Source organism: Cherax quadricarinatus, chromosome 1, assembly GCF_038502225.1.
Source record: "Cherax quadricarinatus isolate ZL_2023a chromosome 1, ASM3850222v1, whole genome shotgun sequence".
NCBI lineage: Eukaryota > Metazoa > Arthropoda > Malacostraca > Decapoda > Parastacidae > Cherax > Cherax quadricarinatus.
Genome location: NC_091292.1, coordinates 48,032,265 through 48,047,113, shown reverse-complemented (window position 1 = coordinate 48,047,113; position 14,849 = coordinate 48,032,265). Strand labels below are relative to the sequence as shown.

At 40.8% G+C, this 14,849-nt stretch overlaps 1 protein-coding gene across 1 annotated transcript in view; it reads right to left on the bottom strand.

Annotated features, from left to right (window-relative positions):
• LOC128685349 (pregnancy zone protein-like) overlaps nt 1-14,849 on the bottom strand; it is a 503,287-nt gene that overhangs the window by 62,504 nt on the left and 425,934 nt on the right. The window contains exons 21-22 of the mRNA XM_070082129.1: nt 5,661-5,794; nt 1,203-1,307 (exon numbers count right to left, since the gene is read on the bottom strand). Of these exons, the coding sequence (XP_069938230.1) occupies nt 1,203-1,307; nt 5,661-5,794 (239 nt within the window). The remainder of the gene's footprint in view (nt 1-1,202; nt 1,308-5,660; nt 5,795-14,849) is intronic.

Below are 14,849 nucleotides of genomic sequence, written 5' to 3'. Positions count from 1 at the left end.
TAATATGAGTGCGTAAATTCTCGTATTCAGGCTTTCTTTTAATAACTAGGTTATTCTTAATTTTAATGCCATTCCTATCATTGTTATCAACTATCATCCACTAATATCATTATTATTATCATCATTATAATATTACCAAACAATCTGACTCATTAGACCACTAAACTAGTTGCAATCACATGTTACAACCACCTTTGTGTACCTGGTGTACCTTGTACCACTGTGCCTAGACGGTTAAGACCTCAATAGGTCTCTCTAAATTTCTTTTGGGCTATCCTAGGATGATTGCACATGTGCCCCCATACCTAAATGAACCCACATACCTACTTACTTACTACAGATGTTACATCGCTCAAGTTGCAGCCTGTATTGCAGCACAACATCTAGAGCACCTGTAGCATTACGTTACCTGTATGCAGTAGTAGCAGAATATGTTAAACCGACGGTCATTGGCAGACCTAACATATTAAATATTGACATAGCGACGGACTTATTAACAAGATGTTATATATATCGACGCTCACGACGGGTGTACCATGATGTTCAGTTTGCAGACTCTGGTTGAACATAACTGAAAAACCACGAAACCTCCTGGCATAAGGAGCAATCCTGCACTATCCTGGGTTATCCTAGGATAACCCAAAAGAAATGTAGAATGTCCTATTTAAGTCCTAACCCGTCTAGGTACAGCAGTACAAGTTACACAGTTGATTGCAACATGGTGATTGCAACTAGTTTAGTAGTTTACTGAATTAGGTTGCTAGTAATATTATAACGATAAGGATAATAATGATAATAATCAGAGTTTGCCAAGTTATTTTAAGAAAGAGAAGCCTATATTGGAGAATTCACACAGACATATTAATTGAGTTTTTCCTGAATATTCTGAAATGTTCAGCGACACCAGTTGACAAAATCAGGGATTCGTTCCTTTTACTTAATTAGTTAGAAGGTTGTTCACGTTAGCTGCATTCTGTCTGTAAATGATCCACTATTGTATTAAATATCACTTATGTCACATGACTTGTTCCCAGAGGTTAGAAGCACAGGGTTAGCTACTGTCTCCTACTTTTGCTAAAGATACTAGGCTCATTTCTTCCCATTCTGTTTGTACAGGATGTGTGACACACCTCAGTGTTACAGGTTCTATATCACTGTGGTGATTCTAATAACATAAGTGAAATCATCAAAAACACACTCACCTGCATTGCCTTGTGGAAGAGCTTACCAACACTGTTGAAACAACCGTCACTTCCTTGTTGTTTCTGGAGCCAAGTGCTGGTTTGGTTCAAGTCCTTGTTGTCAATCTGAAATTATCCATAAAACCTTTACTATACAGGATTTTGATCGGAAAGATAAAGTTCAGAAAAAAAACATGATATTTCTCTCGAACGTTCTGTGAACTGCCTTCTGGAGCAACAATGTTGCATATCAACATTAACAGAACTTGGTTCGTTATCTCGCAAGGTGAACATATACATGTGGTCTACCTGCCTGGAGGTTACCTGGAGGTTATTCCGGGGATCGACGCCCCCGCGGCCGGGTCCACGACCAGGCCTCCCGGTAGATCAGGGCCTGATCAACCAGGCTGTTACTGCTGGCCTATCGCAGTCCAACGTACGAACTACAGCCCGGCTGATCCGGCACTGACTTTAGGTATCTGTCCAGCTCTCTCTTGAAGGCAGCCAGGGGCTTATTGGCAATTCCCCTAATGCTTGATAGGAGGCTGTTGAACAGTCTTGGGCCCCGGACACTTATGGTGTTTTCTCTTAGTGTACCAATGGCGCCCCTACTTTTAGTTGGGGGTATTTTGCATCGCCTGCCCAGTCTTTTACTTTCGTAGGGAGTGATTTCTGGGTGCAGATTCGGGACAATTCCTTCCAGGATTTTCCAAGTGTAGATTATGATATATATCTCTCTACTGCGTTCCAACGAGTACAAGTCAAGTGCTTCCAAGCGTTTCCAGTAGTTAAGGTGCTTGACAGAACTTATACATGCAGTAAAGGATCTCTGTACACTCTCTAGATTTGCAATTTCACCTGCTTTGAATGGAGATGTTAATGTACAGCAGTATTCCAGCCTAGAGAGAACAAGTGATTTGAAAAGGATCATCATTGGCTTGGCATCTCTCGTTTTGAATGTTCTCATTATCCATCCTATCAGTTTCTTTGCACGTGCGATCGTGGCACTGTTGTGATCCTTGAAAGTGAGATCCTCAGACATTACTACTCCTAGGTCCCTTACATTATTTTTTCCGTTCTATTGTATGGCCAGAGTCTGTAGTATACTCTGTTCTAGTTATTATGTCCTCCAGTTTTCCGTTGCCCACTGAAAAACTTTGTTTACATCTTCTTGGAGGTTAACCGTGTCCTCGATAGATGACAGTCTCGTGCAGATCCTTGTATCATCTGCAAAGGATGATACGGTGCTGTGGTGTATATCTCTGTCTATGTCTGATACGAGAATGAGGAATAGGATGGGGGCGAGTACTGTGCCTTGTGGAACAGAGCTTTTCATTACGGCAGCCTCCGATTTAACTCTGTTAACCACTACTCTTTGTGTTTTATTTGTTAGGAAGTTGAAGATCCATCTCCCCACTTTCCCAGTTATTCTTTTAGCACGTATTTTGTGCGCTATTACGCCATCATCGCACTTTTCAAACGCTTTTACAAAGTCTGTGTATATTACATCTGCATTCTGATTTTCTTCCAGTGCATTCAAGGCCATATCATAGTGATCCAGTAGTTGTGAGAGGCAGGAGCGACCTGCCCTGAACCCATGTTGCCCTGGATTGTGCAGTTTTTCGGAATCCAGGTGATTTGCAATCCTGCTTCTTAGCACTCTTTCAAAGATTTTTATGATGTGGGACGTTTGAGCTATTGGTCTAAAGTTCTTAGCTAATGCTTTGCTGCCATCTTTATGGAGTGGGGCTAATCCGCTGCTTTAAGTAACTGTGGAATTTCACCCATGTCCAAGATCCTCCTCCATAGTGTACTTAGGGCACGTGAGAGGAGTTTCTTGAAGTTCCTAATGAATATAGAGTTTCACGAGTCTGGGCCTGGAGCTGAATGCATGGGCATGTTGTCAATGGCTTTTTCAAAGTCTATCGGAGTTAGGGTAATGTCGGAAATCTGGCATACATTTATGGAGTTTTGAGGCTCATTCATAAAGAAATCATTTGGGTAGTTGATCCTCAGACTGATTAGTGGTTCACTAAACACACATTCGTACTGGGATTTCAGTATTTCACTCATTTCCTTGTTGTTCCTTGAACTGTTGGGAGGTTGCATCTGGTGGCTTATATACAACCACTATGACTAGGTTTTGGTTCTCGATCTTTATTGATAGAACTTCAACTACCTCATTTGTGGTGTTCAGCAAGTGTAAATTAAACACGGTAGCACCCACTCAAACACTCAAAAAATCATAGGTGTCAGCACCAACCTTTGTGTGTTATTCACTCCAAAACACCTGAGAACTCCCAACCACTAATAATATGCCAGGAACAGTACACTGTAGCGACCTCAGAAATGGACGACATAATTATTATCTTCATTAATGTATTAGCGCAGCTTGTAACGGTGATGGTGATTGGTTGAAAAATTAATTGCCGGTAATTAATTAATTGTCGGTGTCTATATAAAAGGAGATTTATGAATGAAGCCATTAATTACCAGTCGGATATATCCAATATTATAAAACAATACAATTTATTTAAAAAGGTGATGGAATATATTGTAAAGGAACTGTTATGATGACAGGTCTATAATCATCATACATCAGTCAAGTTTGCTGCAAGAGTTGCATGCTTAATTATTATTATTATTATTATTATTATTATTATTATTATTATTATTATTATTATTATTATTATTATTATCAAGAGAAGCGCTAAACCGCAAGGGTTACACAGCGCATTGGATGGTTAAGACAAGCTCGGTCTTAACAAAATATTGGTAATTTCCATAATAATAATAATAATAATAATAATAATAATAATAATAATAATAATAATAATAATAATAATAATAATATTTATTTACTACAAGTACAAGGTATACAGTCCTAGCTGACATCACTGACATACTACTACATAGAAACCCCCTTGTTATGCAGAGCATTTCGAGCAAATTAGCTCACTTTCGTCCCAGGATGCGACCCACACCAGTAGACTAGCATCCAGGTACCCATTTTACTAATAGGTGAACATACACATCCCGTGTAAAGAAACACGCCCAATGTTTCTACCCTCGCTGGGAATCGAACCAAGACCCTCGCCATATGAAGCGAGAGCTTTAGCCACCAGGCTAGGGCGTATTTTAATATTGACCCCATAAACAAATAGTTTAAGTTGTTAGTTCTTCTTTAAGGTGTTAGTTCAGAAGAATAGAACAATAATCTACGTTAACCGTCTCCTAGAACAGGATATTTAGCTTAGTGATGCTAATTCCTTGGATTTAAGATTTGGTTTTACAAACATTTGAGCAAGAACTGATGAATCTGTATAGGACTTACGTAATGTTCTTATGTAATATTAAAGTTAAGTTTCAGTGTTCAGTGTGGAGTGACAAACAACAGAGGTTGTGTACAGTTGGTGTACTTCAGGTGTGGCGGGAGTAGACACACGATTTACCACTCACAAACACCGCTAATAATATTATATTGTGGAATTAAAAATATTGCAGATAATAGGCACATAGTAGGAGTCCTGCAGTTCGTTGTTTGAGATGGGAGGATGACTGACTCGAGAGGAAATTATTCATTCAACTACTTTTGATATAAATATTTAACAACATTGAGTTAGAACATTGGTGATCCATGTTTCCCTCCTCACTACTGTTACAAAAAATCTCTCTCCATCTAATGTGGCAAGTTACAAAATATTCGTGTAGATTCATTTCATTATTTTTTCAAGGTTTCATTTTTTGCTTCAAAAATTCGGTCATACTTTCGATAATTATCATGTCACTAATATTCGGTTCGTGAGGTTATTACTACAATATCAGTGCTTGTGGGCTGGCTGTCTTCTAATGTTTTAATATTCAGTCTTTCTGGCATGGGGCACTAGGCACTGGGGATTGGTATGTCTGTGGCACTTATCGCCTCCTGCCTTCCTCCAACCTCATGTAAGCTTCCTCTGAACGTATTTTTTTGGAATTTCTGCTTTTCTCTCCAATTCTGCAAGCTCCTGATCATGTGTTCAGTTGCAAAACGAAAGGCCTATATCTGTTATTCAACTCTCGCAGAATATTTCGCAGATAAAACTGGAAGTGTTAGCGATCGATGGTAGAATAACTGCTTTTATCCAGATCATTTATCTTGTATAAAAATGTATAACATTCATCTCCATCCAATTTACTTCATTGTCTTACTACCCTGAGCATGACTAAAGTTTTTCCTAATATCAATTTGATCTTCACAGCATTTTTACCTTCCATATACATCAAGTTGTCCTTAGTTCCACTAACTCCTTCAATGATCAGAAACACTGTGCTCTATCGTGTTCATTCAACATTCTTTGCAATATGACAGTACTGAGAGGTAATTTGTTCATCGCTTCTGAGCTTCCATTTAATAACATGATTCTTCGAATATGCGACTTCAAAAGTTTCTGAACCCGGTTGTTATGTTTTAAACGTGTAAAACAAATGTTAACTCACCAAAATGAATTCCTGAGCCTGAGCGAAGGACTTTAGAACAAAGGCCGAGAGCCAAGTGGAGCCAGAATCATCAGCGTTGCCGAAGGCGCTGTAGGAGCCATCACGTCTCCGGTACAATAGCTCTCGTTGATAACCTGTAAACATAACACATTAAGCATTTAATACATGTGAGCGGATAATGGTAAGCGATCACGAGTGTAAGCAGGTAACATTAACACTGAATGTGAGCAGGTAATATTAACACTGAGTGTGAGCAGGTAATACTAACACTGAGTGTGAGCAGGTAATGGACTTACTGAGTGTGAGGAAGCAATATCTGAGTGTAACAGTGGAACAGTCTACCTAGTTGGGTTATTGAGGCTGGGACTTTGGGTAGTTTCAAATTTAGGTTGGATAAGTGGGGATCAGTAACAAGTGGCGTTCCACAGGGATCAGTCTTGGGCCCGTTGTTGTTTATAATATATATCAATGATCTTGATGAAGGAATTACTAGTGATATGAGCAAATTCGCCGATGACACGAAGATAGGTAGGATACAATTAAACAATACAATTAAACAAAACAACGGCAGCTTCACCATCTCCGAAGTCTTAGCAAGAATCCTCCTGAAAACAGAAAACCCTGCCATCACATAGTCTCTCCTGTTATACTACACAAAGCACATTACAGAGAGTGAACACTGAAAAAAACCTGCCTATTTCCAGTCTATATTTGTCCAACCTATTTTTATGTTACCCAAGTAATAGCTTTTATATCCTTTTACTCATGTACGAATTAATTGCTCTTCCTTATTGTATTATTTTTGTTACTACTACTACTACTACCACCACTAGTGAACATCGAAATCTTACCTCACTAGTATTGCACCGCCTTTATATACCCTCTGTGTCCATGTATTGTTTGTAATGGCTTGATAAAGCTCCTGGAGAGCGAAACGTTGCCACAATAAATGTCACATTAGTTGCACTTGTGTCCTTTTACTTTACAGTGGTGACGTGTACTTAGCTGGAGTGGTGACGTGTACTTAGCTCAGTGGTGACGTGTACTTAGCTCTGTGAAGACCTATTTGTGTGCTCTCTGTGAATCTGAACCAGGATGCCCTCTCTTGAGCAGCTTTACCAGCAGCTGAGAGAAGAACTCAGAGTTGCTAAACTGGAGATACGGCGATTAACGGAGGAGAACAAGAGGATTCGTAGTAATCCTCCTGTTGTGAGTCCCCAGGTTAAGAGGGGAGCTTGGTCAGTGGCCGGGCAACATGGAACCAAGCTGAAGATCAAGAAAACGGTTGGAGAGGCGGAAACAACGAGAAACCAGAAGACTACCGTGGAAACTTCCAACTCATTCTCGGTGCTACCTGACGAATGTGAGTGTTCTGCTGGGAATGCCACAACGAGCACCAAAGAAGCATTGGCAGACGTGAGTAAGACATCCCTAGAAACCCCAACGAAGACCATCGAGAACGTCTTGACGAATTCTACAAGTGGTGTTATTACCTGGCGAATGTGAGTCGACTACTCGGAGCATCACGACGGACGACGCCAAGGAAGGTAAAAACATTGTTGTTGTTGGGGATAGCCAGATTAGGTACATGGATAGGGCATTCTGTTTGAAGGATAGGAGTAGGAGGCAGAGAGTGTGTTTTCCTGGGGCTGGGATGAAGGATATTGTTAGCCGTCTGGATGACATCATGAGAGGTAATGGGAGCAATCCTATTATCTGTCTCAGTGCTGGAGGCAACGATGTTGGCAGACGTAGGAGTGAGGACCTGATTAGCAGGTATAGGTCAGCAATAGAGATAATTAGGAGGAAGGGTGGGAAACCTGTCATATGTGGCATTTTGCCAAGGAGAGGAGTTGGAAATGAATGGTTGTCCAGAGCAATTGGTGTCAATTGCTGGCTGGACAAGTACTGTAAGGAAAATGCGGTAACATTCATTGACAACTGGGACCTTTTCTATGGCAGAAATGACATGTATGCCAGGGATGGGGTTCACTTATCTAGGTGAGGGGTGGGAGCACTGGCCAACGCAGTGGAGGGAGCTGTTAGGTCTTTAAACTAGGAATAGTTAGTGGTATGGGTTTTGGCGGGAAAACTGTGAAGTCGCAGGGTAGTAACATGAGTACTAGGAGAACTAGTAATAGGCAAAATGAGGTGGATATTGGAAAGCCAGTGGCACTAATTGACAAGGACAGTAATAAGTTTAGTGGAATAACAGAAAGGAGCAGGAAGGGTAAAGAGAGTGGAGGGTCCTTAAGTATATATTACACAAACAGTCGCAGTGCTAGGAATAAGATGGACGAGTTGAGACTAGTTGCTAGTGCAGGTAACATAGATGTATTTGTCATTACTGAGACGTGGTTTAACTCAAAAAGTCGGGACATGCCTGCAGAATGTCACATTCAGGGTTTTAAATTGTTCCAAGTAGATAGAAGTGTCGGGAAGGGGGGTGGGGTGGCATTGTATATCCGAGATCGCTTGAACTGTTGCATAAAAACGGGTATTAAGTCTGAAGTAACACATACAGAGTCTGTTTGGATAGAATTTTCAGAGGGGCATGAAAAATTCATTTTAGGTGTGATATACCGTCCCCCAAATTTAGATAGAGACCAAGGGAGACTACTATGGGAGGAAATTGTTAGGGCCACAAGGCACGATAATGTAGTAATTCTAGGAGACTTTAACTTTAGTCATATTGATTGGAATTTCTTGACTGGGAATTTAGAATCATACGATTTCTTAGAAGTAGTTCAGGATTGTTTTTTGAAGCAGTTTGTGACAGAACCTACAAGGGGAAATAACCTGCTTGACTTAGTTCTGGCAAACAATGAATCCCTTGTTAATAATTTAGAAGTTTCAGAGGAACTGGGTGCTAGCGACCACAAATCAATTACATTTAGAATTGAATGGAAGTATGATAGTAGGGATAACTCAGTAACAGTCCCAGATTTTCGCTTAGCAGATTACGATGGGCTTAGAGAACACTTATCATCTGTTGACTGGGGTAACGAAGAGAGCTATCAATATGACAGTTTTCTGAACACAATACATGCTGCTCAAAGAACGTTTATCCCTTATAAGGAAATTAGATCAAATAGAAATGACCCAAAATGGATGAATAATAGGCTGAAATATCTACTAGGGCATAAGAAAGGAATTTATAGGCGTATCAAAAGAGGCGAGGGTCATCTTATGAATCAGTATATTGACATTAAGAGGGACATTAAAAAGGGGATAAGAAAAGCTAAAAGGGACTATGAAATTAAAGTTGCTAGGGATTCTAAAACTAACCCAAAAAGTTTTTTCCAGGTATATAGAACAAAAGTCAGAGATAAGATAGGTCCCCTTAAAAATAACTATGGGCATCTTACTGACAAAGAGAATGAAATGTGCTCGATTTTAAATAATTATTTTCTCTCGGTTTTTACACAGGAAGACACTAATAATATTCCGGTAATTAATTTTTATAGTGGATCAGAAGAAGATAAATTATGTAACATCACAGTCACTAGTGAAATGGTTGTGAAGCAGATAGACCGACTGAAGCAAAATAAGTCACCGGGTCCTGATGAGGTTTTTTCAAGGGTTCTTAAGGAATGCAAAATGGAAGTCTGTGAACCATTAACTAATATTTTTAATTTATCTCTTCAAACAGGTGCAGTGTGTGATGAATGGTTTGAAAAACCGACAAGTTGAAGATTGAGACACTTATGCAGCATATGGGAATCTTTATTCAGGAAACGTTTCGCCACACAGTGGCTTCATCAGTCCAATACAAAGAGGAAGGCGTAAGGAGAGGAGGAGAATGAGGTAATCAGTCCCTCAACCTGGAGTCGATGTGTTCAGTCCATCAATCTTGTAGAATTGATTGATGGACTGAACACATCGACTCCAGGTTGAGGGACTGATTACCTCATTCTCCTCCTCTCCTTACGCCTTCCTCTTTGTATTGGACTGATGAAGCCACTGTGTGGCGAAACGTTTCCTGAATAAAGATTCCCATATGCTGCATAAGTGTCTCAATCTTCAAAGGTGCAGTGTCTGATATGTGGAAGATGGCTAATGTAATTCCTATTTTTAAAACAGGGGACAAGTCGTTACCGTCAAATTACCGCCCAATAAGCCTGACCTCAATTGTAGGCAAATTACTAGAGTCAATTATAGCTGAGATTATAAGAAGCCATCTCGATAAGCATAGCTTGATTAAAGATACTCAGCATGGATTCACAAGAGGCCGGTCCTGTCTAACTAATTTATTAACTTTCTTCACTAAAGCTTTTGAGGCTGTTGACCACGATAAAGAATTTGATATTATTTACTTAGATTTTAGTAAGGCATTTGATAGAGTTCCTCACCAAAGACTGTTGAAGAAAGTAGCAGCTCATGGCATTGGGGGAAGGGTGCTCTCGTGGATCGAATCATGGCTCACAGACAGGAAGCAAAGAGTGTCCATAAATGGGGTTAAATCCGAGTGGGGATCAGTAACAAGTGGCGTGGAAATAAATGGTATAAAATACCGACACAATGGCAATATAAACACAAATGCAGTATAATGTGATCCTTTATTGACTACGTTTCGCCCACACAGTGGGCTTTTTCAAGTCACAAACAGAACTACCTGGGGTGGAAGGAACGCGAGTATTTATAGTCCGGCTGAGGTCAGGTGAAGAATGCTGCATCTGATGATGTACCGAGTTGGGTTGTAGAGTCTAAAAACTTGGGTAGCTTGGAAAGGAGACTGGACAAGTTTGTGAGCAGACCTTCTACAGTGTTCTTATGTGGGATAGCGATGAAGAAGTTTCTTGGCAAGTGGTTCAGCTATGTTATAGAAGCCACTATTCTGGTTGAAGTTGTCGGATATAGAAATAAGTGATGATTCCAGAATTCTTCGGTATTGGGTGTTGTCTTCTGTGGCGATAAGTCTTGAGTTTCTGTAGTTTATCAAGTTTATCACCGTAATTCACAATTCTTGCTAAGACTTCGGAGATGGTGAAGCTGCCGTTGTTTTGTTTAATTGTATTGGAAACAGCGATCAGTGCTGATTCAAGGCACTTGCGTGTGCGGAAATTAGTTTCTTTTATCACTAATTGGGCGTCTCTGAATTTCATAAGATGATTGGTGGAATTTCGGTGTTGTACACAGGCGTTGTTTAAGTTGTCGTTCCTACATGCGTATATGTGTTCATTGAGGCGGGTGTCGAGGTTTCTTGCTGTTTCACCTACGTAGATCTTGTCACAGCCTCCACAGGGTATAGTGTAAACTCCTGCATTGACTGGTTCGTGGTGCTTGGGTTTTGTCCTGGTTAGATCCTTTATTGAAGTGGTAGAAGCGATGGCGACTCTGGTGTTAGCTTGTGAAAGTACTTTTGAGACGTTTAGTGCAACCTGGCTGTTGGGAAGAATTATAACTTTGTTGGGAGCGGTGTTGATGCGTGGAGAATTGATGATCTGAAGAGCTCTTTTCTTGCAGTCTTTGATGAAAAAAGAAGGAAATTGTAACTCAGTGAATGTTTGGTGAATGTAAGTACATTCCTCGTCAAGAAACTCAGGACTACAAATTCGGTATGCTCTTAGGAAAAACCCGATGATGATGCCTCTTTTGGTCTTGGTATCTTGACTGGAATAGAAGTGTGTGAGATCATTTTTATTGGTGGGTTTCCGATAAACTTGAAATCTTAGGTTGTTGTCTACTTTGTGAATGAGGACGTCGAGGAAAGGTAGCTTGTCATTGGACTCTTCTTCTAGTGTAAACTGAATCGCTGGTTCAACTGCGTTGAGCCTTGCCTGAAGATCCCGTACATCAAAACGTTTTGGAGTTATTACGAGGACATCGTCCACGTAACGTAACCAAGTGACGCTTGAAGGGATGATGTTGGCGAAGTGTTCGGACTCAAGGTGTTCCATGTATAAGTTGGCTAGGACGGCACTTATTGGGGACCCCATTCCCATGCCGTAGGTTTGTTTGTAGAGCTTGTTATTGAAGGAAAAACAGTTGAAGTTAACACAGAGTTCAATCAAGTCAACAAAATCTCCGGGAGGTAAAGGAAGATTAAGGTCCTGGTTGACTTTACGTCGTAGAACCTCGATGGCTTTTTTGGTAGGTACTTTTGTGAAGAGGGAAGTCACATCCAAACTGCTTAGTTTCTTGTTACGGATGGAGACGGTTGAGAAGGTCGCCTGAGTGTTTAAGATGAGCGGGGCTGATGGTCCCCAGAAGGCAGGAAAGATGTTTGGCAAGAACTCCGGCTAGTTTGTGTGGAGCACTGCCTATTCCTGACGTGATTGGTCTGAGAGGAATATTGTGTTTATGGGTCTTGGGTAAACCATACATGTGTGCTGGTCACTTGGTTACGTTACGTGGACGATGTCCTCGTAATAACTCCAAAACGTTTTGATGTACGGGATCTTCAGGCAAGGCTCAACGCAGTTGAACCAGCGATTCAGTTTACACTAGAAGAAGAGTCCAATGACAAGCTACCTTTCCTCGACGTCCTCATTCACAAAGTAGACAACAACCTAAGATTTCAAGTTTATCGGAAACCCACCAATAAAAATGATCTCACACACTTCTATTCCAGTCAAGATACCAAGACCAAAAGAGGCATCATCATCGGGTTTTTCCTAAGAGCATACCGAATTTGTAGTCCTGAGTTTCTTGACGAGGAATGTACTTACATTCACCAAACATTCACTGAGTTACAATTTCCTTCTTTTTTCATCAAAGACTGCAAGAAAAGAGCTCTTCAGATCATCAATTCTCCACGCATCAACACCGCTCCCAACAAAGTTATAATTCTTCCCAACAGCCAGGTTGCACTAAACGTCTCAAAAGTACTTTCACAAGCTAACACCAGAGTCGCCATCGCTTCTACCACTTCAATAAAGGATCTAACCAGGACAAAACCCAAGCACCACGAACCAGTCAATGCAGGAGTTTACACTATACCCTGTGGAGGCTGTGACAAGATCTACGTAGGTGAAACAGCAAGAAACCTCGACACCCGCCTCAATGAACACATATACGCATGTAGGAACGACAACTTAAACAACGCCTGTGTACAACACCGAAATTCCACCAATCATCTTATGAAATTCAGAGACGCCCAATTAGTGATAAAAGAAACTAATTTCCGCACACGCAAGTGCCTTGAATCAGCACTGATCGCTGTTTCCAATACAATTAAACAAAACAACGGCAGCTTCACCATCTCCGAAGTCTTAGCAAGAATCCTCCTGAAAACAGTAAACCCTGCCATCACATAGTCTCTCCTGTTATACTACACAAAGCACAGAGAGTGAACACTGAAACAACCTGCCTCATTCCAGTTTATATTTGTCCAACCTATTTTTATGTTACCCAAGTAATAGCTTTTATATCCTTTTACTCATGTACGAATTAATTGCTTTTGTCACTACCACTACTACTACTACTACTACTACCACTAGTGAACATCGGAATGGTACCTCACTAGTATTCACCTCACTCTGAGCCTTTATATACCCTCTGTGTCCATGTATTGTTTGTAATGGCTTGATAAAGCTCCTGGAGAGCGAAACGTTGCCACAATAAATGTCACATTAGTTGCACTTGTGTCCTTTTACTTTTCATATTGTCGGTAATTCTACCAACTTTATTACAACTTAACCATACAGATTGCGAAAAGGACTTGGGGATTATGGTAAGCAGCAACCTTAAATCAAGACAGCAATGCCTAAGCGTACGTAATAAGGCAAATAGATTACTGGGATTTATATCAAGAAGTGTAAGCAACAGAAGTCCAGAGGTCATACTGCAGCTTTATACATCATTAGTAAGGCCTCACCTAGATTATGCAGCTCAATTCTGGTCTCCATATTACAGAATGGACATAAATTCGTTAGAAAACATTCAGCGTAGGATGTCTAAATTAATACATAGCATTAGAAATCTTCCTTATGAAGAAAGATTGAAGACTCTTAAGTTACATTCACTTGTTAGACGAAGAATGAGGGGAGACCTGATCGAAGTGTATAAGTGGAAGATAGGTATTAATGGAAATAAATGGTATAAAATACCGACACAATGGTAATATAAACACAAATGCAGTATAATGTGATCCTTTATTGACTACGTTTCGCCCACACAGTGGGCTTTTTCAAGTCACAAACAGTTCTGTTTGTGACTTGAAAAAGCCCACTGTGTGGGCGAAACGTAGTCAATAAAGGATCACATTATACTGCATTTGTGTTTATATTACCATAGGTATTAATAAAGGGGATATTAACAAGGTCTTGAGGATATCTCTCCAAGAGAGAACCCGCAGTAATGGATTTAAATTAGATAAGTTTAGATTTAGAAAGGACATAGGAAAGTATTGGTTTGGAAATAGGGTAGTTGATGAGTGGAACAGTCTACCTAGTTGGGTTATTGAGGCTAGGACTTTGGGTAGTTTCAAATTTAGGTTGGATAAGTACATGAGTGGGAGGAGCGACTTAGCTCGAGTGGTGACGTGTGCTTACCTAACACATCGACGATCTCGCCTCTCTCGAAATTACCCCGTGTTGAGTAGTGCTTTGAGTAGTGCTTGCTGGACCTTCGTCTTCCTCTCCACCATCAGGATTGGTGCGTCGGTGGTTGCCGACCGAAGGGCAGGAAGCCTCTTGCTGCCTGAATTCTCTTCGCCTGTTGACTGCACGCCATACAGCCAGTCTCGCCACCACTCAGGATATACAGTGCTCCATCAAGCTACAGTTCACCTCCTCAGTGTCCTGCGCCAGGCAAGTACGTGTGTCTACTTACACGTACTTGCCTAGCTGAGTACTCTCACTTTTTGGCCGATTGTCACCTCCAATTACATCTTTTCGTAATTAGACGATGCCTTCGTTGCCTTCCACCTCCCACCCCCCTTCCACTCTCCCCCAACCTCCCACACCTGCCTCTGCTTCTACTAAATCCAATTCCTTCTCGCTAAACCTCAAATTTTCTAATCCTGATGCCACTATCTGTCCGGAAAATTTATTATATCAGATCACTGGTGCACCTCAACTTAAAGTCTTCAAAACCAACTCAGGCTTCAAACTCCTTCTTGACAAACATTCCTACGAAGCGTACACCTCAAGCGATACCAGACAAAAACTTCTCAACGCAGGCTTCACCATTATTTGGACCTCTTCACTCCGAACTTCCACCCAATCACACAATGTCTTAAATGCT